This window comes from Erigeron canadensis, chromosome 3, assembly GCF_010389155.1.
Source record: "Erigeron canadensis isolate Cc75 chromosome 3, C_canadensis_v1, whole genome shotgun sequence".
NCBI lineage: Eukaryota > Viridiplantae > Streptophyta > Magnoliopsida > Asterales > Asteraceae > Erigeron > Erigeron canadensis.
The window spans coordinates 36,330,060-36,355,557 of NC_057763.1; the positions used below are offsets into that span (position 1 = coordinate 36,330,060).

The 25,498-nt window shown below is 32.3% G+C and overlaps 4 protein-coding genes across 4 annotated transcripts; 1 reads left to right on the top strand and 3 right to left on the bottom strand.

Annotated features, from left to right (window-relative positions):
* Positions 1-3,981: 3,981 nt before the first annotated feature.
* On the bottom strand, positions 3,982-6,099 carry LOC122593503 (probable E3 ubiquitin-protein ligase RHC1A). The gene is made up of 2 exons (XM_043765922.1): positions 5,920-6,099; positions 3,982-4,893 (listed from the first exon to the last, which is right to left on the bottom strand). Exon 2 carries the CDS (start codon positions 4,888-4,890, stop codon positions 4,126-4,128), a length of 765 nt encoding a protein of 254 aa, XP_043621857.1. The 5' UTR covers positions 4,891-4,893; positions 5,920-6,099; the 3' UTR covers positions 3,982-4,125.
* Positions 6,100-9,808: 3,709 nt separating this feature from the next.
* LOC122593504 (calmodulin-7) lies at positions 9,809-13,500 on the bottom strand. The gene is made up of 2 exons (XM_043765923.1): positions 13,254-13,500; positions 9,809-10,306 (listed from the first exon to the last, which is right to left on the bottom strand). The coding sequence occupies exons 1-2, from the start codon at positions 13,327-13,329 to the stop codon at positions 9,933-9,935; spliced, it is 450 nt and encodes a 149-aa protein (XP_043621858.1). The 5' UTR covers positions 13,330-13,500; the 3' UTR covers positions 9,809-9,932.
* Positions 13,501-19,230: 5,730 nt separating this feature from the next.
* On the bottom strand, positions 19,231-21,214 carry LOC122592043 (probable protein S-acyltransferase 4). The gene is made up of 5 exons (XM_043764256.1): positions 21,155-21,214; positions 20,649-20,837; positions 20,263-20,571; positions 19,944-20,171; positions 19,231-19,821 (listed from the first exon to the last, which is right to left on the bottom strand). The coding sequence occupies exons 1-5, from the start codon at positions 21,212-21,214 to the stop codon at positions 19,231-19,233; spliced, it is 1,377 nt and encodes a 458-aa protein (XP_043620191.1).
* Positions 21,215-22,310: 1,096 nt separating this feature from the next.
* On the top strand, positions 22,311-25,061 carry LOC122594302 (probable protein S-acyltransferase 3). Its single transcript, XM_043766778.1, has 5 exons — positions 22,311-22,442; positions 23,501-23,683; positions 23,765-24,073; positions 24,327-24,548; positions 24,633-25,061. Exons 1-5 carry the CDS (start codon positions 22,353-22,355, stop codon positions 25,059-25,061), a joined length of 1,233 nt encoding a protein of 410 aa, XP_043622713.1. The 5' UTR covers positions 22,311-22,352.
* The last annotated feature ends 437 nt before the right edge of the window (positions 25,062-25,498 follow it).

A 25,498-nucleotide genomic window follows, 5' to 3' on the forward strand; every position in this document is an offset into this window, starting at 1 on the left:
AGTTAGGACCTCACCATTTGACGGTAAGGGGGTATGTTTCTATTGAAAAATCATCTTTCAAAAGAAAAAAAATAGTGAATAGATTGACAGTATCATGTAAACTGGTTAAAATTTTGCATAAGGCTTCTCATACATGAAAATGTGTATGTATTTTTATAACGGTCATATAAGTAAACATCGAATATATAGTTAAAATGGAAAAATAAAAATGCTCAACTTGTTCACTCACAATAATTAAATTGTTTACCATTGGCACATCTAAGCATGATTGAGCAAGTCTGTTTTGAAGAAAATATAAACTTCATTTTGAATTGAGGTGTAATCTAACAAATATCTAGATATAACGAGCAAATCAGTTTCCTGCGCACAAGTATAACAAACATTACCTTTATCATACCCCATGCTCGTTTAGCTAGCGCTGATCTCCAACATACACTATAGCTAAAGATAATTACTCCGACCTTGTAAGGCCCCTCCCAAGAGTGACAATGTCACCACTTTTTCTTTACTGTCACATCATCTTTTCCTATTTTTTCAATCTCGTGACACACTTTTGCCGACAATACATTGATCTTCCTTACCTCTTCATCACTTTTTCCTTACATATTTTATTATTTCCATTTACTTATATCAAACTCAAATAAAACATATTTATTAAAAAAAAAATACTTGGTATTAATAATAGAAAACACAATAATGATTTTTTTTTGTTGTACAAGTAGAAAATAAAAGCAAAGTAAAAAACAATGATAAAAAAAGGGTTTAGTATGACGGAATGCAACTAACTATGCCTAAAAAGTTATAGTGTGCATCAACTAACGTTTTTGTTTATTGTATGCATAAACTTAGTAAAAAAATTTATATCATGTAATTTTTTGTGACCGACCAATAAAAACCTTACACGTGGCCTGTTTAATTTTATTTTTTTTACATGTGGCAGCTCATATGGGCTGCCACGTATACACATTGCATGATTTAAACATTTTTACTAAGTTTATGCATACAATAAACAAAAACGTTAGTTCATGCACACTATAACTTTTTGGACATAGTTTGCGCGCACTAAACCCTAAAAAAAAAACCAAAAACACACAAATATTGTAAAAAAAAAAAAAAAGGTAAAAAACAATGATAAGAGAAAAACTATTTTGGTCAACCTGCTTACCTCCGTGTCCGTTCTCTTCTATATACAACTATTCTCAATTATACTATTATAGACATAATGCATGTATTTCAGTTCGGAGAAAATCAAAAAAGAAACTCCTTTAAAAAAAGAATTTAGCATGTATGGTTCCTGGTAATTTGGTCCCCACCTCAAACCACATCTCTCGTCTCCTTCTATTCTCTGCTGCGACGAGTTTTCACGTGACAAACTGAAGACATATTGGTAATAACGGTGTCACCTGATGACGAACTAGTGACAAGGTGGTGACATACCGTTGGGAGAGGCCTAAGTTTCATTAAAGGCGGTACAGAAAAAAATCCTAGAAAGAGCAGAATTAAAAAATTATTGAAATATAAATATAAAAGGGGTCAAAATGTTAAAAACCTATAAGAATTTTTTTAAAATCGATAAAAAATTTGAAATTACATGACAAAATCTAAACTTTGCCCCCCATGTGGTACCGCCCCTGAGTTTCATAATTGCAAAAACTATGTCTTCATCTGCAGCCTTCAGAGCCTTCACAACCTTCGATCTTGACACGCCTGCTTGTGTCATCACCAGCTCAATGTCCTTGCACTACAACAAATATGTCATTTGCTCACATTTGTTTTTTCATATATTTAAAAAGTGTGAAAAAATAGGTTAATTTAATCACACTTAAAAGTGTGTAAAAATAATTTACGTTTAAAAGTGTGAAAAATTTTAAAAATTTACAATATTTACACACTTATATATATGGAAAATAAAAGTTCACACTTCCAAATGTGTAAAAATATACCAATTGTTCACACTTAAAAGTGTGAAAGTTAATTTGCAACACCCAATTTCTTCACACATGGAGAGTATGAAGAAATTATGTGTTACAAGTTGACTTTCACACTTTTAAGTGTGAAAATATTTGATAATTGTTCACACTTTTAAGTGTTAACATTTTTATAAGTGTAAAAAAATAATGATGTTTAAAATTTATTCACAATTTCAAATGTAACTTTTTTTCTACATATTTTTAGATGCGATTAAATTAATAAATTTTTTTACATTTTCTATAACCAAGCGTGAACAAAGGAAATTTTTTTGTAGTGTTGGGCTCGACATCAGTCTGGTTAACATCTTCATCATCCTGAGCCACGCTTGGTGGTTCAGTCTTTGACACGACATAACCAAGGTTGGTGTTTTGAATTGCGCTGCTGCCTGACTCTGTAGATGTGAGCTTAGATCCTCTATCTTTGCTTCACCAAACATCACATATATATCACTGAAGCAGCGAATTTGAAACACACATAATATCTTTAGACTACAAGTTTATGTACATCATTTTTCGTAATGTACTTTATAAGGGAAATATTCAAAAGAATCGGTTTTATGTACAACATTTGTATTTGAATAACTTATATAATTTCGAGATCACAAGGATTCCTTTTTGGACATTTAAAATGGAACCTGTTTCTCTTGAACTAGTGAGTTTAATTTTGAATTTGTTTGTAGCTTTCTATTTGAATAGTTTCGATAATTTTTCTTCCAAAGATCATCCATCAATCCATCATACATCATCACAGCATACAATTTGATAACTACGTATAATAAATCATTATTTGTTCATGAAAGGTGATTAATTACCCATAAACATATGATTATTTAAGTTTGGAAATAATTACAAAACATTGTACAATATTAAAAATATTGTTCATAATTATATGATATGATGTGATTCTCTGTTAGTTAAAGTGTTCGAGTTAATAGCCTAGTGACAAGGAAAGTTTTTTTATGAGGTCTTAAATTTAGAAAAATTCAGATTCGAGTTTAAGGGGGCAAAGTTTTTCCTAATATATTATTGTGTATTTGTACAGACTATTAGGTCGTGTTTGGTTCACAGAATTTGATGGAATCTGATGGAATTGGAATTCAATTCCATTCCTTAGTGTGTTTGGTTGGTTAAAGATAGAGGAATCACATTCCGTTGGAATGTTAACATTCCCTCATTTGATGGAATCTCCATTCCTTGGGGATGGAGGAAGGAATTTCATTCCGTCCCTCACTTGAATCTTTAAAAAATCAAAAACATTCCGTCAAATTCCATTCCTTCAGATTCCAATTCCTTTGAAAGATTCCATTCTTTCTAAAAACATTCCGCGAATCAAACGCGCCCTTAGGGGTTTTTCCTTTTATTAGGTTTTAAGTGAAGGGCCGATTAAGACAACATGATTAGATCTTCATTGATATTTTATCCTCACATGATATAAAAGAAATAATAAACAAAGAGTTCAACTTTCTTTTTTTTTTCTTTTTTTTTTTCAGGAAAAAAAATCTTTTAAAAGTTATATTAAAAAAACCTCGTAACAAAATCTTTTTAGAAAACATGGATTTTGTTGCATTTTATATCTATTAAATTCACTAGATTTCTATTACATGTAGCCATGTAGGTATACAGTTTTCCTCCAATATTATTACTTACCGCGTCTTTTATAAGTTTTATGTTTCAATAACTCGACGGTGTATAAAAGAAGTTAAAATGCATATGTATCTTACCTCTTCATATGTAGAGAGGTTGCTTTCAAATTCTATGAATCGAAGTTTTTTGCACCGGATGAAGATCGACCAGACAGAGGTCAGCGTTTTCAATTAATCCAAACCATACGGTTTTACTATTATAACAAAGTCTACAACTTTATTCTTAGCGATTAATTTTTTTTTTACTGATTAGACCAATTCACATGCCACTTTTTCATTTATTCTTACATTTTTTTTCCCGATTATACCAACTCACATACACCACACACATAAGAAAAGCATCATTGAGACCATTAGAATGCAGGAAATAAAATAAAATGACTAATAACCAACTTTTATTGATCTTTATGACTGAGTTGTGTAGATGGACAAGTGATTAATAAACAAAACGGAAAAACTATCGTTTCTTTGAAAGGGAAGGTAGAGTAAGTGTGCACAGTACGTGTCTGGGATCATGACCTGAAAGGCCACAAGAAACGGAGTCGACTCCCCTTTCTGCTACTGCCACCCTTAGGAGTCACTTCACGCCGGCAAACTGGGCATGAATTTACCTGGGCCAACCAAGGGGCGATGCATCCTGAATGATATAGATGTTTACAGGGTAACTTCTTGGCACTAGAACCCAATATAAGTTTCTCTTTACAAACAGCGCAATGGGAATCAGACCGCGTATCTTTCTTTGAAACCGTAACAGTAGGAATCATATCAATTAACGGTTTTGAAGTTGGTTGAGGAACTTCTTGATCATGAACATTAAATTGTTCAAAGAATTCTTCGACTCCTGGTCCCACAAAGAAATCCGCCCCGTTTTCTCTCCTGAACCCAAGTACCTCATTAAAAAGCTCAAAAAGTCCACCATTGTTAGAGATCCTAACGGGCATGTCGCCTGTATAAATAGGCCAAGGGCCCCACATGCTATTATCGTTGTCATCTTCAGAGACTATGTCTTGTTGGTGGTCTCCCCTGTTGGAACCATTGAGCTGTGTATCTTGTCGTCTGAAAAAGTTTGCAAAGGTTTCCATGATGCTTGACCTGGTGTTTTGATTTTGTTCTTCGGTGTTAGTGTTTATGGTTAGTATGTTTTCAAGTTCTTGAACAAACCCGCCTCTGCATTCAGAACAAACTTTGGTTTGTCTAATGAGAGTGACTAATTGTCGGCATGTGTAACACCAGTGGGTGCTTCTGTTGTCAGATGTAATTGTTCCGTCTGTCTCCATTTCCTGTAATTTTGCAGCAAGAATGTTTTTAAGTTGTTTTTTCACTTATTATAAGAGCTTGCAGCAACATACAAACATATTGAATACATGATGATATCAGAACAAGTAATGAATGTAGTATATAAAAACTGTAACAGAATCAAACTTGAATAATTGTAATAGCACATTGATTCTCACAGAACTAGTTCCAAAAAAGTAAATATTCGGTGAGAGTAAATAGTCTATGTACCCTTGAGACGGTCTACATCCCACCTCCCCCATACCCCGCTTATGACGAGATTCGGTACGGTGGTTGTTGTCGTGGTAAATAACTAACTAAACTACTAAATGTCTCGTAGACGGCTACCTAATTTACATAATGATGGTTGTTTTTTTCCACTTAAATGCAAACGCTCTCATTCATTGTCTAGCCTAGGCCTAGTCTGCCTACATTCAATTCAATTAAAGATCACTAATAAATAATAATACTAATAATAGCAAATTTAGAATGGAATTGAGAACATTCATAATCTACCCAAGATTCAATAATCAAGATGCAATTATACAAACAATAGATGCACATTTGTTCTCTTGTGACTCAAATCATATTAAGCCATGAGGTTCATACAATTTTAGGCTGATATATCAATATCATTACTCATTAAAAACAACAAGAGAGTCAATTCTAAATATTTCTATGTAAAAATAAAAATCAAGTAGTTGCAATGAATTGTAGATCTGCAAATTAAGTTAAAAAAAAGTCAACTCTAGTGAAAATTTTCTTGGAAAAAAAGTCACAAAATGAAGTAAACTCCAATATATCTTCTATTATGTGTGTTAACAAAATGAAATGAACAAATTTTATAATTATTAATTCCATCTAAATAACTAACAAACTAAATCTGCTACTCAAAACAGTAATCAACAGTACATTAACATTATTATTATTACAGTATTATAGATACAAAATTTTAAAGATCAGACAGACAGACAGACACACACACACACAAAGGAAAATACAGATAACAAAATGCATTATCAATAATGTACCTTTTGATCCAAATAACTCAAGTTTTTTGGATTGAAATAAATTTGTAAAATGAAATTGTCACACACACTGGCTGGCTGGCTGCTATGTGTGAATACAGTAAGAAGTGGAGGAGTGATTGAGGGATCAAAAATGATGATGATGATGATGATGATGATGAGTGGGTCGTTGGTGCTAAAATGAGCCAGGGGGTGCGTAATATGCCCCCACCCGTCAAACCCCTTTTACTTGTTTGGGCTCCACGTGGTTCTACTCATAGGTTCTTATTTCTTTATATTTTATTATTTTTGTAACTTTTTTACACCCAATTATTATGTTCCCCTGGCCTATACTATGCTCTCAAGCTTACTTTTTCAAGCCCAACTAATTTCATGAATTTCATGCCACATAAAGTTTATCACGGTATTCATTCATTCATTCATTCCTTCATTTTATCCTATGAAAAGTAAAAATAACACGGATATTGTCATATTCATCTAAATATATTTGATATAAAAGTCATAACTCATAACAGAATAATAGACCAACAATTACAAAAAGATTTTTGCATTTTTCATTATTTCCAATTGTTTATAATGGACTCAGTTTTATAACTAAGAGAATTAAATGAAAGCAAATGGGTCATAAACTAATATCAACACAATATCCTATATATTAGCATGGAATTTTCGGTTATAAAGGGATTGTATCCCAACATGATTCTTGAATATAATAACTTATTTATACTAATTCTAACTCAATTCAAACACTTATCCATATACATATAGGATATATAGAATATAAACAATCTTAATTATCAAGAATCTAAAACAAAACTTTTGCTTGCTTTCTCTCCTGCCGCCGAACACAAAAAGAAGACCATACCATCACAAATTCAATTTTGAAATCACCACTTTGTCAATGGAATTTTTGGTAAGTTTAAATAATTCTCATTATTATTTTAAAGAACTTTAATATAAATTTATGGTTAAAATTCTTATAGAATTATATTTTATGTGGTCAAGGTATCTAAGGAGTGATCGGTAAAATTACTTATCTTTTCTTTATATATATATATATATATATATATATATCTTTTTATTTATTAATATTTATTTATAAGTAACCTATGTTGATGAATATATATATTATGGCAAAATTTATAATAATGAATGAAGGTGTTTTTTTAAGGTTAAGTCAAAAGCTTGAAGTATAAATCATATTAATGTTAAAAATTTAAGTATTTAATGTAGCATAATAATTAATGTAACTAAAGAAATCCAATTATGAAGGCATGTAAATCATAATAACAGATGTAAACAGGTGTTGGAAAGATTTGAAAGTTTATATATGAATATTTAGTTGTAATAGTCCTTAAAACAGTAAGTTGAGTTATTTCAGAATCTGGACAGATTCGGTTTGTTAACTTTGAAAGGTTGTATCTTGGTCATGAAAGATGGTTAAGTCACGTTTTTGGTGTCTAAAATTAAGTTCAGGAAGTCTAATTTCTGGTGGAATTGGTTTCATGTAAAAATATGAAGTTTAAGGTTGTCAAACGAATTTTATAACAAAACTGCGCAAAGCTGAGTTTTCCAAACAGATTTAGGTAGACTTCAAATAGTCATATCTTGGTCGATTTTATGAACTGGAAGATTATTTTTTTCCAGAAACATTTTTAAGATGTTAAGAGTGTACAGTAAAAATTTGGATTTTTTTTGAAGCTTCGAAGGCCCTTAACTTTTATAAAACTTTTCTGCGCGCAAACAGTGAATTTTCTGACTAGTATGTGATTATGGAATTTTTAAAAATAGTTAACGTGTGAAATAAATTAAGTAAAAACTCATGTAAGTGTATAACTCTATAAGGTTACAGTGGTTAAGATTTGAAATCTTGAATTTTTCGTTTCGTTCTAATAAAAAATAGATAAAGTTACCAAAAATTTCAGTGAATATGAACTTGTAGAAACCAATGGTATATCATTAAAACAAATACACTATATTAAGTTATGTGACTTGTAACTTAATAATACATGACAAATCAGTTGTGAATATTTTGAAAGTAGCCATATATGTATATCCTCAAATGCGGGTTACAATGGACGGTTATTGACCATATCCATAATTGTAACTTGTACATGTATATGTTGTGTAGATTCTAGTGATCTTTTGGACTTTTGCACAACTGCTTGCTGATTGAGGTGAGTTTCGTGGCCCCTTTTTATTTTATTTGTTTGGAGGAAAATGATGCTCAAAACACTTTTCATTTCTTTACTAGTTGTGCCAAAACTTGTTTGTTTTCTTGGCAAATACGTGTAATTATGAAATGTGTATGCTAGCTTGTTTGTGTTGATTCTATGATGCAATAGATGTCTGTTGATATCTATTGAAGACTATTTGAAATCTATCGACCAACTATATACTCCAACAGGTAGTTGTTGGTATTACAGTGTGTGATTGAGTTGTTGGCAGGAGTGATGTGATTGAGTTGTTGGCAGGAGTGATGGGGATTGTGTTTTTGGATAACTATGATGACATTGATCAGTATTTGGATTGCATACAGGCTGCTACATGTTTATATTTACACTATTGTCCAAACCTCATTTATCATGCACATCGAATTCATTTGTATTCCTGTAAACCTACAAACTCACCAACATTATGTTGACATTTTCGAGCATTCATATTCAGGTAATAACAATGCATAAGGAGATTGAGCATAAAGACTTTAGGAAGACTAATAAAGAGATCTTTCATGGACTCCTAGTTGCATTTAATCATTGAACTCTATTTGCTATTTGTTATATCTTTTGCTATTTGAGGCGTGTTGCCTAGACTTATCCCGCTTGTGGGAATTACATTTATTTTGATTTCATTTTGTATAACTCTATTACAAATTCCATGTGCTATTGTTATATCTTTTCGTCATATCCTACGATTCCGCCTAAGGTGGGGTGTAATACTAATTAACCCCAGTTCAATCCGGGTATTCTAAACAAATTTCGTAAATGCATGTTTATTATCACAATGAAGCATAGAAAAACCCGTAAGGTAAAAATGTTTATATTTTTATCGCAAGTTATCAATGTTGCTATAATGAAAAGAGAAGATTCAACTTTTACTACATCACTAAAAATATGTTATTATATATTAGGCTTATTTTATATTAGGCTTGATATTTTTAAAAACTTTTAAATGAAGGGACTAAAAATTAAAATTCAAATATGATGTCATAAATTAGTTAGATAAAAAAATAAATAATTAATAAGAAAAAGTTAAATAAGATTTTTTAAAAAAGTATTGATGTCATCACAATGTTGCTTTATTTATATAAAAGATTACATAAGTTTTATAACTATTACATCACAACCCAATTTTATACCGTCACATCATTATTAAGAATTAATTAAGATACTTCCTACTTCCTAGTTCCTAGAAAACAATAGAAAATCCATTAACCTTACATTGTCCAATCTGAACCCAATAACTTTGGTTTTTCATCTTGGCTATTTCCTTGACTCTACAATTGTTTCACCTTGGATTACGATGCAAAAAAAAGTTAAAATCAGCATTAACGTCGAGCATTGGACAATTTCTAAGACAACGTATATCCCAATCTGATTTTTCATTCAATAGAAACGAATCACCTCATTCTCCTTTACAAAATAAATTACCATTAGGTGTTTTCAGTTGCAACTTACAATTCACAAAACTATCTGGCTAAATAACACAATATTCAAATAATCTATGCATCTTTCAAGAGTGTTGATAAGGGTTAACACTTGTGTTGATAAGGGTTAACACTTGAAAGGTAATGATTTCCTGAAAATGAAAGGCCACTTACCCCAATGAAAGGGTTATTTAGATAATGGCCAATGCAGCTAATAATGAGATGAAACCATAAGCAGAATTACAATGAAGAAAAAGAAACACTTGTCATCACAAATACATAATAATTTAAACAAGAAAGAGATATTAAAGGATCCATAGCAGCCCCAAACCAATTGACAACTAGATACTGACCACTACCAACACACCTATTACTTGGCCATCATAACCTTAACAAACTCCTCGTAGTTGATTTGCCCATCACCATCAACATCCGCTTCTCGGATCATCTCATCAACTTCTTCATCAGTAAGCTTCTCCCCAAGGTTTGTCATCACGTGACGCAGCTCAGCAGCAGAAATGAAGCCGTTCTGGTCCTTGTCAAACACTCTGAATGCCTCTTTCAATTCCTCCTCCGAGTCTGTGTCCTTCATCTTCCTTGCCATCAGGTTTAGAAACTCTGGGAAGTCGATGGTTCCATTACCATCGGCATCCACTTCATTGATCATGTCCTGAAGTTCAGCTTCTGTAGGATTTTGGCCAAGTGATCTCATTACGGTTCCGAGTTCCTTTGTAGTGATACAACCTGCATGTCGTTCACATGATTATTTATGGGCAAGATAACAAATCAACATCATTGAGACACTTAAATCCACCCGAAAACACTCATCCAAGGATATGCTGAAAAAAGGTAAACATAAAAAACAAACAAAAACACGCTCAACGTGCTCAAATGCAAACAAGTACTGATAAACAAGAATATAAAATGAAGTAAAGTCAGGTGGAAAACAGAATGTCAAATTATTTGTGGTATGCATTATATCAATCATTGTCCGATGTCCATTATACTAAAAGGTCCAACTGTCTAAGTATCTCAACCCTTTAATCATTTACAGAAACACGCCATGCTGTACCTCTCACATGCATATTTTGTTAAAAAAATATGGAGTAATAATAAAGGGGCACGCCAGGTACATATCCAGTCATGCCCAATGATGCACATACATCCAATGTGCACTTGGTAGGCTGATATCAATGTAGTATCCTTGTAACATGGAATCCAAATATCCAATAAACTGGGACTAATCAATAATCAATACGATCTTAAAAGCAGGTTTCATGTCTTTTCTATATTAATGTTGCATGATTCACCCAACTTAGAATATTGAACAGTGAAAACACCTAACTAATCTGACAAAAAGTCTTCTAGTTCGCAAGCATTCATGTCAGACCAGTACATCTGTGTTGCTTTAAGTCTCAAACATTCTACTCTGTACATGGATCCTCAAGATGCAGTCAACTTATAACCAAATAAACTATTATCAATTGAGTAGAAATATCCTGTCTTCCTAGGAAGCAAGAATACAGAGGTACGAGCCTATAGAACAGATTCTGTTTAGGTAAGGTTCGTTAGTACAAATACTCACCATGATTCGATGCCAATAATCATCATCTAGACCTAACAAGTAAAAGTATGAAAAGACCTAGCATGTAGGTGAGTAGATGAATATGTAAAATTATTGATAGACATTCCATTGATAGACAAGTAACGGTATGAAAAGACCTACCAAGATTTTGCAACCAAAAGGTGCAAGCCCCCATATAAAGGTGAGGTAGACAATCATACAAGGGGACACCTGGTTTAGGTTGTCCAACTTCCCACAAGAGAGGCAACGTATACAACCCTAAGGGTCGATAAGGTACCTACTATAGTCGGCATGATTGTGTGAAAGGCTAGCTGAGTGGATACTCTAGGGGATCAATTTCTAGGTGCTTGTAGTTTCAACAAGCAAGATTATAACTTGGGTGAGTTCTACCCTCTTTACACCCATAAAACAGTCCAATCAGACCCGTAAGCTATGAAACACAACACATATGAGAAGAGAGACATGCAATGGAAAGAAGTCAAGGGACACTTAAATACTCATTAATCTGATTTGACTCATAAGATTTTTGGTTTTTTGAGGTCAATTTACAATAGCTATAGTCTATGACTTCCACAACTCTGACTTTTCAACAGCTAACATGCTATCACTCTTAAATTCTGATTGTTATCTTTACCATATCACCTGCTAGAATTTAATGTAAGCACGACCATCATTATCATTATCTATTCAGGTATGCCAATTCCCAATTGACACCTGAGAGATTCTATAAAAATTTAATTATATTACTATATTATATGAAATATCAATTTAAAAGGGAAGAAAAACTATATTGTTAAAAAATTTAACAAAAAACTTGTTCCATTTAACAGTAAATTACTACTACTAAATTAGCACAATTTTGTATTATATTTGTGCAGTTTGACATACTAGAGATAATTACAAAAACCGAGACCTATCAGGCTATTTCCAATAATCAATGTCCTACAATTTCTGCCTGGGCCAACACCTATAACAAAACTTGATTGGATATCATCAAAATGATATTAAAAGAAGATGACATAAGTACCTTAAAAGAGCACATAGAATGTTTCTTAAGCAAAACGTATGGTACTCTTAGATATCGAATCTCCAAAATACTAAAATTAAGCGATTGAATTCAATCGTCAACCACACGGTGACATCCCTAAACTGTTGGGCACTACATTCTATAACGAGAATCACAAGGCCGGTCAACTAGGAGACCATAACTATTCCTTTTAAAAATAAAAAACAAATACTTAATTCAAAAAAACAACGATTGGAATCTAATTTTGTCACCATGTGCATTTCCTAAAAATACACTAGTGGATAAGATCATAAACGCGGCAAGTAGGGACCTGGACCTTCTAATCGTAACATTAAGTACTCTTCCAGTTCAAAGGGCAAAGTATTCCTAATATGTCCAACTTCACAAAAACACTATCAAATGTCTCATACTTTCGAACTTGGTTTCGTATATGCATCAAAGTTTCATTTAATTGCTATATGAAGTATCCAGTGATGAATTCATCGACTAACTAGCAATTTTGGTAACATGACAGAGTTTAAATAGCCATGTCACCAGTTAGTTTACAAGTTATACGAGGTCAGATATCTCAAATAGTAAAAATTGATAATACCACGTATAGAAGATACTTAAAAAAAAATAAAATATACGGTATTGTAAAATTGAACACATGTATACACACTTCCTCCTATTATACTTTAATAAAAATTATTATTGAAAAAACTTGGAATATATGCCAAATCAGCATGAGGATCCTTCCTATGTTTTCCTCCATAGCCTCAATTTTTATTTATTATATATGCAGCAAACAAATGAATATAAGATATAGAACGAAAAAGTTTTAATTACAATTTACACACACATATGTGTACAAAACAGCTTTTAAATGGATAAAATAACAAAAGCCACGTTGACTAGCAAATTCGCACATAACAGATAGTATAAACATATTAATTAATACAGCTAACAATATAGATATAAGATTTCTTAAAAATCAGATGGAAATACATCAAATCAAACACAAATCATGAGAAATATAAGCTCGAATGTAACACATAAAATCAGAAAAGCATGTAATGAAATAATATATATATGTATACCATCGCCATCCTTATCGAATAGACTGAAAGCTTCCTTAAACTCGGAGATCTGGTCATCGGTTAGCTGATCGGCCATTTTTCAAACTAATTAATTTATATTCAGAAATATATATATATATATATATAAAATATAGAGAGAGATATATAGAAAAAGAAAATAGGGGGGGTTGTGTTTGGTTGGTAAAAATTGTAATGATGGACGGAAAGGAAAAGGAAGGAAATGGGGGTGGTGGGTTTTGGTTCAAGATGGAAAGAGAAAAGAGAGGAAAGGGTGGTTTATTTATATACGACCTTGCCTTTCGGACGTCATCGGTTTATCAAATTCCTTGCTTCCGTTTTTACCGCTCCTTTTTTTTCTTTTTACCCTCTGCTTTTTCTTTTTCCGTCGTAAATAAAATTCCTCCAATCATTTTTTATTTTTGGGAAGAATGGATTACACTTTTAAGGCAAGTATATTTGTCTCAATCATTTTTTATCATCAACATTCAACATATAAGGATACAATTTACACAGATACTAAAAATTATACTCGTAATAAAAAACCTTTTTTTTTAAATAAAAAAACTGTCATTAACATGCATTAACAATTTATGTATCTTTCATATAAAAATATCACTCTTAAATTTTATTATATACAACTAGTCTACTTATATTACAAAACCCTAAAAAAAATGATATACAATTCCAAAATAACCTTCTACTCCAATATCTATACTATTTATACTATATTATATAAAACACTTTATTTTTAAAAGTGTTTAAAAATATGTAATATTTTAAAAATATGTAATATATTTTTACTTAACACACCTTAAAAATTTTCACATACACTACCACTTAACATTGATGATTAAATGGCACTATCAAACTTTTTTTTAAAAAATATTTTCATTAATCAGTTACATCAGTTACTTTTAAATTATTTACACCACTCGACGCCACATCGTTGTAGGCACGGGCTCAACTCATTGTACCTATAATATGGCTCGAGCTCCGCTTGAAAAAGGCTCGAGTTTGGCTTGTGTCTATAAACATGGCTCAAGTTCGGCTTGAAACTCGACTCGAAAAGCTTGAAAATATATATACAATACAATTTATGCTATTGAAAGCTCGAAAATATATATACAATTTGTGCTATCGAAAATATATATACAAAATATATTAAATGCTCGAAAAGCTTTATAAGTATTCGAGCCGAGCTATGTAAAGCTCGAGCTCGACTCGATAATTATTTCGAGCCTGAATTTCGGCTCGGGCTTGATAATAGCTCGAGCTCGATTTGCTTGAAAAAAGCTCGACTCGATGGCATCCCTAGTCTCCACCAACAACAACCGGCCACACCATTACAACGTCGGCGCCACAACTACTGTTGCATTGCGCGGGTACCATGCTAGTTCTTATTAATATATATAAAAAAAAATTATTACACGAATTTTAAATGAAAGAAATTTATTATTGAATTACATGTGTTATTATAAGAATGTAACTTTAAAGTATTATTAAGATGACATCTTAAGAGCATTTATAATAATGAGAGCATATGGCTTTACATAATTATTAGTTTTTTATTTAAACACAATAACAGATAAATGGCTAAAATTTGTATGTGAATACATATACGCCGGTTAGTTAGCCACGGACGACATACATACGACAATAACCTGGATTCTTTCTTAATTTTGGAGATGTGTCTTTCCTTTTTCTTTTAGTTGAGGTTTCGAAAATGCTTAATTTTAAAGCATGCTAATCTCATAATTTGTTAATAGTTGAGTGGTGACCAAGTTGGAAAGTTTGGGTACTTTCATGATTGTATATATGGTTATACCGACGATCTTTCAATTTAGTTTTTATTTTAATTTTAATATACCATGACTTGAACACAACTAAATATAAAGGAAAACATGCATGTAGCAAAATTGTAAAGAACAATATTATCAACAGAATGAAAAGAGCATCCCGACATGGCATATCTTCAATTATCAACTAGTCTAGCAAAGAAAACAAGCCACACAAAGAAGAAGAACGATGATGGCAGATTCATTCTCTCGATAAAGAGTTCTTCGATCCAATCATTCCAGTTATAGTACTGATGTTGTCACGGTTAAAAATTCAATTATTTGATGATATATACGATACAATCACTTTGAGTCGAAACAAACTTAGAGATCTTTTAATAATAATTACTCCGTAATATGATAACAATATTAGTGTTTACAAAAACATAGATGTTAACGTTGGTATTTGTTTAATCTTTGTCGGGATATAGAAAAAACGCGGAGTGGATTAAATTATAATAAAAATTGAATTGACGATTCCGACTTTTGTTGTCATTCAATTGGTAACGCGGTTTATACGCGTCATGACTCATGAGGTTTGAGGGTGGGATGGGGTCTCATCAATTGGGTGGGTGGGTGGATGGGTTGACCCATATCAAATTATCAATAGGTGCCCCCATGTATCAACCAACATGTCTTTATCCATTACATTCACTTCAAACATTAAATATTAAATTATATAGAAACTATACAATGGTTGTTAAAGCAAGTCACACAAGAAATTTGTTGGTAGTTTATATGAACAAGTAACTGTTTCTAACAACTAAGATATTATTAATTAAACTAAGAAATTCTCAGCTTCACATTACGGGGCATCATTTGTCGTGTTGAAACGATTGTGTTATTTATTATAGTTAAGTTGAATTAACAAACATTTTTTTATGGATATATTTGTTTAAAAGTTTATCATATCAAATATATATTTATTTAAGGGCAAAACCAAAATAGTTTCCGTCTGCGTGTTGCATGGTTTCAATCAGTTTGATTACTTTTTGTTATTGATGATTTATGTTTGCTAAATCTTTAACATATAAAGTATATACTTATTCAAAGACAATACCAAAAAAAAAAGTTTTTAATATATTGTTTAGAAAACTGGAAACGATTATGTTTTGTTATTGATGATGTGTCGCGACGCTATATATGGTTGTTAAAGTTTTTGACATATGAAATAAATATTTATTCAAAGACAATACCACAAAAAAATAGTTTTCATATACTATTTGAAAACCCAAAAGAAAAAAAATATGTTAAAAACCTAGAAGTAACCGTAATTTTAAACCTGAAAGGGATTCAATGTGGTAAAATCAAAATATTGTTACCAAAAAAAATAAACATTTTCAATATAATTATTTGTAAAAACAAAAGGAAAATATATATGGAAAAAACCAAGAAGTAACTCATATTATAAAACCTGAACGGGATGTGATTTGGCAAAATCCGAATAATGGTGCGGATTATAACATGGACGAATAGTAACTCAGCACGCAGGCGAGTTACTATTCACAACCATTTTTTTTGAACAACAGTGGTGATTGGACTCAGTGGCATGCCTCTTCATCGTCCGGTTGAGATCGACCACATCACCAGCACAGTTAATCCGAGGGCATGACTGGCGGTGGAAGTCTCACTACCGTTCTGGAGGAAACTAGCTAATACTAGAGAAAACCCCAATTGCTCCACCTCATTGGCAAAGACTTCCCAATATGCCTTTTAAAGGTTTTGAACCTGTGACCAACATTTGACTGAAAGACATAAGAGACATTAAATGTCTAGTTGGGCTAAATCCCATGTACAACCATTTCATTTATTAAAGTATATAGTTGCAGTGGTAATCAGGATCAAATTTGACCCGTAGCACAAATTTTTTCACTAGCCTCGTATCGATGTAAAGTAACGATAACGTCTATATTATTGTGATTTTTAACTTTTTTTAAAAGGGTTTATTCTATTTTGAATGAGTTTAATGAGTTTTTTCACTTTTGATCCTGTTTATTTCTCATTTATTTGCACAAATACATCTTTATAAGTTATATTGATAAGAAAATATTTCAAAAGTTTAAAATTAGTTACACTGATCGGTATCCCATATTTATTTTACCCGTATCACCAATAAAAAATACATCATTTTTTCAGAAAATTTGTACTACAAAAATTTAACAGACCCATAGCCCCGGCTACCCCTTCTTCCCATGTAGTTCTGCCAGTGATTAATTGTTTGAGTTATTTTAAACGTTATCTTTAAATAATATGTTATATATTCATAAAATGTGACAGAATCAACGACAATGAATCATGGTGGACATAAAATTATCGTAGAGTTTCACTTTTCACATTTATAGGGTGGATTAATTGAGATTTTTCGAGAGTCCTAAGTTTCATCCTAAATATACGTGTAATTTATGAGCACGAGTAGGTTAGAATACACTTTAAATTAAAAATAAAAAAAAGCGTGGTCCACCAAATAACTGACACCACTTTCATATCACCACTTGTAATGAAACTTTATTTCCATACAACTTCGCTTGAATACGTGTGATTATGCCATAATGGTTGATTAAATACTTTTGTATATTAGTAAGTTAAATGTATTAAAAAAATACGTCTTATCAGACCAGGCTCTCATGGTGAAAACCACTATCTTAAAATGCTTGCATTTTTAAATACCATTTAACTTTGAATTCGAATAAGATTTGGTAAGTTGGTTAGTCAATAATATAGAAAGAAAGTATATCTTCAATTTCTTTCTACAAGATGCTTGCCTCTTATTCATGAATCATGATGAAAATTATATTGAATAATCTTTTAAAGCGAAAGATTCCCCGAAGGCCCGAACCACATCTTAGTGAAAGCAACTATTATAAACTTCGAATTATTTCGGGAAGTTGTGTTAAGTTAATAAAAGTTTTATGGAAAATGCACTTAACGTGCATAAAAAAGTTATACGTTTCCATATCAAAATCACTGAATTTTATGATAAGTGTACAATTATTTAATGCACCTTAACAAAAGACCTAAAAGCTTCGTTTAGCAAAACCAAGTTTTATTTATCAACTTTAAAAAGATGTATCTATTTCTAATTGAATCACACTTAGCTAAATGTGCGGTTTATCAATAATAAATGTAACAAATCTGATATACTAACAAGTAACAAATGGCGTTAAAGATTCAATGTTGGTATACGATATGGTCGGTTATTAAATTATAAAATTAAAAAAAGATAAATTTTATGCAATTTCTCCCATTAAAAGTATAACTTAACCACTGATATAATAATAATACGGAGGATATGAGTATATGTCATACTAAATTTTTAAATATATATACGTGTAGGACCGAAAATCATTCATATGCATTATTACTCTGTGATTTTTGTTTTGAATGCCGGATGATGTGTATATTTATTATTGACTGGAAAGTGAAAGTTTGACTTGCGAGTTTTGGACCTTGGTTTAGCGTTGACTGGCTCGTGACTTGGCCCTTGGGCATATATTATTGTTGACGTTTTAAAATGTAAAAATATGAACGCTTATGATCTAACAATCGATTGATTCTAATTTTTGAAGTAGAAAAGAAACGAAAGCATCAAGAACACTAAAGAAAAGATGGAGATAAATGGAATGACAGAAAGATGGGTCAAAATTAAACATAGAAATCACAAGTGCAAAACCATCTTCTGATTATTTTTAGTGTCAAAAGACATGTTTCTCATTCTTTCTGGTAGTATATAGTGACCACGACACGCGTAATTTCAAAATCACATTATCATACATACATATACAAATGACTTAGTACTTACAGTCGGAACGCAAGCATTAAACCACCCAAGAAAGCCATTTCAAACGTGAAATACTTGGATTAGTAATGCTAAAGAATAATTTGAATGCCAAATGGCCCAAACCTGCAAGACATATGAATAATACCATCAGTTCTTATGATAGTTGTATTTGGTTTCATATATGGAACCCAATGTAGCATTACTTTTTCCTCTCTTCTTATTATATATCTTTTGTATCCATGACCCTTCATTCATATGACCATATGGACCATATATGAAGCAATTAGGAACCTTGATAGATATTCATCCTGATTGAATATAGTTATAAGTTAACAAGTGAACAAAATAGTGAAATGGGCTACCTCTATATTTGATGAATGGTGTGAATTGCAAGAGTTATAGATTCTTCATTAGTACCATTATCGGGCTTCTTGTTTTCTATGACCAAATCAGGAGCTGCACCGTTTGTTTCAAAAATAAATGGAGAAGGGAGACAATCGGGTTGTGTCCCACCCCCCATCTTAATTTCCGTGCTCTCTTCTTCATTAGTACCATCTTCGGGCCTCTTTTCTATGGCCAAATCAGGAGCTACATCGTTTGTTTCAAAAAGAAAAGGAGAAAGGAGAGTATCCGTTGCCCCATTTCCTAACTTACTTCTCGTGTTCTCCTCTGAGTAGTCATTGTGTAAATTTTGTAAGATTTGAGGAAGTGAAATGCCACTTGCTTCTGCAAAGGAAGTTCCAGATTCCATGTCAATTTTTTCCTTTGGAGGATCCTCGAGATTTAGACTTGCGCAGTCCATCACTAAACTGTCTTCCTCATGTATATATGCCCTGAAATCATTTAGTGAAGGAGGGATCCTTGAAAAAAAGACTTCTATAAGGTTCTGTTTTACCCCCTTGTGATATGGATTCTCCTTCTTATCATATCGATAGCGAAAGTTTTCATATGTTGTCTGCATACATATAGAAATATAGAATTACAAAACCTTAAAATATATTTTATAAAGTATCTACTGATATCATATTTCTTTTACAAGCTAATACTTTTTCATCCTAACATTTCATCTAAGATTACCTGATTAGAGCAAATGAGATAGAAATGAAAGACTGTTAGGCCACCCACAAACCAAACTGCAATGAAGCAGTAAACTATAAGAAAATCTGACAATATTTCTCTTGACATAGCCTTCCAAATGGTGTCCCCTTGGCTTTGTTGATGTAAGTTGACCCATGAGAATGTGAACACATACATGCACAATATAGTTGAGGTTGATATAAACATGTAGAAGTATCGATAGTTACGCTATATTCACACAAAAAAGGAAAACCATTAACTTATAAGTGTTGAAAATTACAGACGAAACAGACCCTTTTGTTGCGGTATGTTAACTTACTAGTCCAATGCACTGACCGACCCATGGACAATGATGGTCAAATCTCTGAACACAATTGTTGCAGAGAGAGCAATGAGAGGCTCGTGGAGGACGATAGAGCATACATGTGTCACAATATTTGACTTTCACAGTGTGACCGTTGACAATAACATCTTTTGATCTTGGCAATCTCAAATGAGGAGTTCTTCCATGGATCCATTCCATTGAAGGGGTGTTCATTTCATTTGTTTCGTCAGGGTCAGGTGGTGAGGTATTTCGTGGCACTATACCAGGGTCTCTACTAGCCGTCATGAAGAAAAATATTATATCCTGTACGACAACGTAAATAATTATGTCAGATAATAATAATCTAGAATTTAAACACAGCATAATATCAATGTACTTACCAAACAAGTGAGAGATGCTGCAACAATTAACACTAAATACCAATAACCACCAACATCTTTCTTGTTATGACTTATGATGTTATGGACTTTGAAACAGAAAGTTACCGCGGGGCCTGCAACCAGGAGCAAGGAGAACAACAGAGAAGCGATGTCGGGACCGAAGATTAATCTTCCTCCACATAAGAATCTCTGAAATAGAGATTTGAATAAGAAAAAGCTACTCATTTATAACCATAAAATTGTATGAGTAAGAAACACAAAGTAGTAAGCTACATGTGTGTTCCCATACAAAAATCATACTGAAACTTAACTAGTAACAAAGTTCAATACTTCATCTGTTAAGGAAAATAGTTTCAAATATCTTGCCAGATTAACACAAAACTTTTTAGAACAATAATGTACAACTAATTTTGAATAAAATTTATCAATAGTTTTATTGTGCAAAGAACAATTTCCAGTAACAATTGATACAGGTTTAACATAAAGTAAAGGTTACAAGAACTTACATTGCTTCCTTTCCAGACCTGATACTGTCTTTTTGGTCTATTCTTCTTCTCTTCCGCCATATCAGATCAATATTCAAACGTCAAATTTCGAATTGAGTTTTCAATACACTATTTTACTTCAAAAATCTAATAGAGGAAATCATCAAATATCAGATATATGCATTTTATGAAACTATATATCAAATTAGTCAATACTGTAGTAGTATAGTGTACATGAACGAAAAAATGATTATATCGTGTTTCTGAATGAAACATGTATGAAAAGAATAATATGATACTATATATTATGTTTTGAATTTGGACGGATTTACCCACAAATTAATGTTGTTGTTTACATATATAATACAGTTGCAACTTCATTGTCATGCAGCATGCTCTCTCTTTGTCTTTGGCTAACAATGCAGAGCTTCGTACGGCGAATGTTCCAACTTTTGTTCCTATATATATATTCTTCCCACAGCTAGTATAACATTTACATTATTTTCTCCTCGAGCAACCCGGCCAACCCGTGGTAGTTTTTTGTTTTTTTAACAGCAAAGTAATTATATATTACTAGAAAGGCCAGGTTACATAGTTACATATAGAAACACAAGTAACTTATTATTTCATTTTTCTTCTTTTAACCATTATATATTAGGTGTCGCGCGCCATTCCTATTATAGATAAATGGATGCATTTTACGTTCCATATATACATGACATGCATGCAATTTACATAACCCACAAAAGTGCTAAAAACATGGGATTTGGAAAGAGGAAAAGAACAACCAAAAAGTTTTCCCTTTGGGAGATTGAGAGATAACAAGATGAATGGATAGGTGAGGGTATAAGTCTTGATCGACATTAAAAACGGGAAGAGTAGAGATATAGATATACAGATCAAGATATATATATATTAATATAGAAGATAGATATATACAAATTAGAAACAAATTAAGGGAGAGACAGATACATAGAGAGAATAGATAGAGGGAGGCAGAGAAAAAGGAAGAAATTAATTAAGCATATATTGTGTTCTGTTCTTCCTTCAAAAACAACACATATACAAACTCCCCCTATCAATCTATCTATATATCTATCTCCCCTTTTTCTTTTAATTTATTTGTTTACGATAAATATCTGTTATTTCTTTAAAATCTAGATTTGGAATTTTGAGTTTGAATTTGAATGGGTTGGTAAAAATTATTAGCCAAAGAGATATGAGGGAATTCGATAATCAGAATTCCCTTTCTACATCCAAAAAAACTAATCAGAGGAAGAGGCTTTATCAAGTTTGGAAAGGTCGTAATGTGAGTTCCATTTTTCCTTTTGTTATATTATTATGTGGTCTGGGTGTTGCTTAAATCGTTAATTAGTCTATTTCATTGTATTTGATTACATGCAACTGTTTTGGATGAGCTAGAATGATCCGTTACCATTCTTTGCATATTCATCCGTCTCATTAAAAGTTTCCAGTTTTGAATTGTTAAAGTCTAACTTTTGTAACTTTGACCCTACATATTTTTTATTGCATAACATAATATTTGATAGAAAGTTATACTTAATGAAAATATATCTAAAACCTCTATCAACTCATATAACTTTCATCAAATATTATTCAATAAAAATAAAAATATTTAAGGTCAAAAATGCAAGAGAAAGATTTTAAATATTTAAAACTGGACACTTTTGATGGGATGGAAGAGTAGGATTTTGAATTAAAGTGAACCCGAAATTGGTCATGGACATGGATCTACCAAATGATAAAGAGTTATCATTATTTTATAATCAAAATATAGTTTTATCAGTTTATGTATTAAAATCTTGGTTTACTTGCAATATGTTCTTGTATGAAAAAGTTAATATATGATATTTAAGATTGTAATGAACATGAAAATTTGGAGAGGCATGCAAAACTATATATAGAATACTTATGTTTATATGATAAACCTTCAATTGATATCATATTTTAGCTATAGAGTTTTCAAGTTTTCATCACTTCTTGGATGACAATTATAGATTTTTTAAGATTGTTACAGAAAAGTCAATGTTTGACTCTCATGAGTCACAGCAGACGTTTATGTCTCTTTGAGGAACATATAACTCTGAATTCTGAAAATTATCATGCTTTCAACACATTTGTTTTGGTTAGATTCATAGGCTATATATCTACAACATTTTTAAGAAAGTCAACATTTGACTATTGTGAGTCAAAGTAGACTTGGAACATATTTGAAGAACATATTGTTACATATGTAGACTGCAGTAGAGTTATAAACATTCTCTTGTTGGTTTGTCCTAAATCTCAGTATGGTTATGTAAATATCGTGTAACGATCGTGCTTCAACGGTTTACATTTGGTTGGCAGAAATTCTTTTGTGGAGGTAGATTGATTTTTGGTCCAGATGCTGCCTCAATTCTATTATCAACATTCCTTATCGGAGCTCCTGGGATAACCTTCTGCATAAAAGCATTACTCGGTGCCCAAAAAGATGGAAATAACGTGTTTGAGTATGCGGTACTAGCTGGTGGAATCGTCCTCACACTTGTGGTACGTTCTCTGGCCTTTCTCATTATCAATCTGCTTTGACCCCAATGTATATGAATTGATTATCTCTATGTAATTAAGCAGGTTCTTAACTTTCTCTTCTTGACGTCGGCAAGAAATCCTGGAATAATTCGTAGGAACAAACGACCACCTGAATGTGAAGAGTCTTTCAACTATCGGTCACAATCGTTTGATTGGCTAAATGGTACCCCATTGAGCCTAAGGATACCAAGAATTAAAGATATGCTCGTTAATGGTCACACGATTAAAGTAAAATACTGCGACACTTGCATGCTCTACCGCCCCCCTCGTGCTTCTCATTGCTCCATTTGTAATAATTGTGTTCAACGCTTTGATCACCACTGCCCGTGGGTAGGTCAGTGTATAGGAGTTGTAAGTCCACCTACGTTTTTCTTCGCTCAATTATGCTTATAGGTTTTACAATACGGGTGTTTGTTAACTGCTCAAAATAAGCCCGGATCAAAACACTTTTTATGATTAATAGACTGTTTTTATCTGCTTGACATGAGGCGAAGTATAACCCAAATCACCCGTAAATGGTTCAAATTTATCACTGCTATATTGCAGAGTTAAGGGTTGTAACCATTTTTTTAAGGGTTGTAAACCATGTTTACTGGATTTGCAGCGCAATTATCGATACTTCATCCTATTCGTGACATCATCTACGCTCTTGTGCATATACGTTTTCACGTTTGCATTGATTGATATAATTCGCCAAAATGGGAGCATTTTGGATAGTGTATCAAAAGACGTGATATCGGTTATGCTTGTGGTATACTGCTTCATATCTGTTTGGTTCGTTGGCGGGCTTAGTGTTTTCCATTTCTATCTCATAGCCACAAACCAGGTTACATTCTTAGAGCTGTTTACTAACGATGGCAGATCAGCTTCTATACCCTAAAAGTATTCTATTTCTTTTCTTATGTTGCAGACAACTTATGAAAACTTCAGGTATAGATACGAAAAGAAGAAAAATCCTTTCAATGAAGGGTTTATTAAGAACCTTAAGGATGTGTTTTGTACTAAGTTGCCATCCCCTATTGACTTTCGAGAGTGGGTAACAGTTGAAGACGATGATACTTCAAGTGTGGGGTCTTTTACACAAAGATTTGGTGAATCTATGCATCCACCAACCGAAAACCAAGCCAAGGAACCGAGCAACTTTACTGAAAGGGAAGAAACATTGCCAAATAATTACAAGACTTCCAATTATTCTGCTTCTGATAATGACTTAAAAGGCAACAATGGAGACACAAACACAGCAAACGATCCACACTTTCTAGTTAACTGTCAAGAATCAGATTTGTGTAAGAACGAAGGAATTGACCAAAATGATTGTACCTCAACAAGACATCAATAGAGACAGTGTCTAATTTTAGGAATGCAACGTTTCTTTACTTTGCTTTGGCATAAGATGCAGTTACTACTGATTACGAGTAAAGCGCTTTCTAGGCAAATGCATATGAAATCCGAAACAATGTGGCTATGATGGTATAAGCGCCTTGGTTTAGTTCAACTGTCGCAGCGAACAACATTGAAGCATGGAACCTGCACTAATAAGTCGATTTTGTGACTGCAAAAGTAAGGGATAATTTAGAGCTGTGACTTTTGACCCGATCTGAGCCATGCTGACCCATTAACTAATTTCATTCATGCCCATTTTGCTACTTCCAGAATAATTAGAACCAGTTTAGAATTGAAAAAGACATACATCATAATACTTATTCTGAAGAGTTTAATTTGTATGACAGTCATTCACTTAACAATACACACACAATATTGAAGAGTTTAATTTGT

Coding starts and splice junctions, on each gene's coding strand:
- LOC122593503 (XM_043765922.1), bottom strand. CDS start 4,890: ATGGAGACAGACGGAACAATTACATCTGACAACAGAAGCACCCACTGG.
- LOC122593504 (XM_043765923.1), bottom strand. CDS start 13,329: ATGGCCGATCAGCTAACCGATGACCAGATCTCCGAGTTTAAGGAAGCT. Junction 10,307..13,253: donor ATTCGATAAGGATGGCGATG/GTATACATATAT, acceptor AACGACATGCAG/GTTGTATCACTACAAAGGAA.
- LOC122592043 (XM_043764256.1), bottom strand. CDS start 21,214: ATGGCGGAAGAGAAGAAGAATAGACCAAAAAGACAGTATCAGGTCTGG. Junction 20,572..20,648: donor CAGCATCTCTCACTTGTTTG/GTAAGTACATTG, acceptor GTTGTCGTACAG/GATATAATATTTTTCTTCAT. Junction 20,172..20,262: donor TCGGTCAGTGCATTGGACTA/GTAAGTTAACAT, acceptor GTGTGAATATAG/CGTAACTATCGATACTTCTA.
- LOC122594302 (XM_043766778.1), top strand. CDS start 22,353: ATGAGGGAATTCGATAATCAGAATTCCCTTTCTACATCCAAAAAAACT. Junction 23,684..23,764: donor GAATCGTCCTCACACTTGTG/GTACGTTCTCTG, acceptor GTAATTAAGCAG/GTTCTTAACTTTCTCTTCTT. Junction 24,074..24,326: donor TAGGTCAGTGTATAGGAGTT/GTAAGTCCACCT, acceptor CTGGATTTGCAG/CGCAATTATCGATACTTCAT.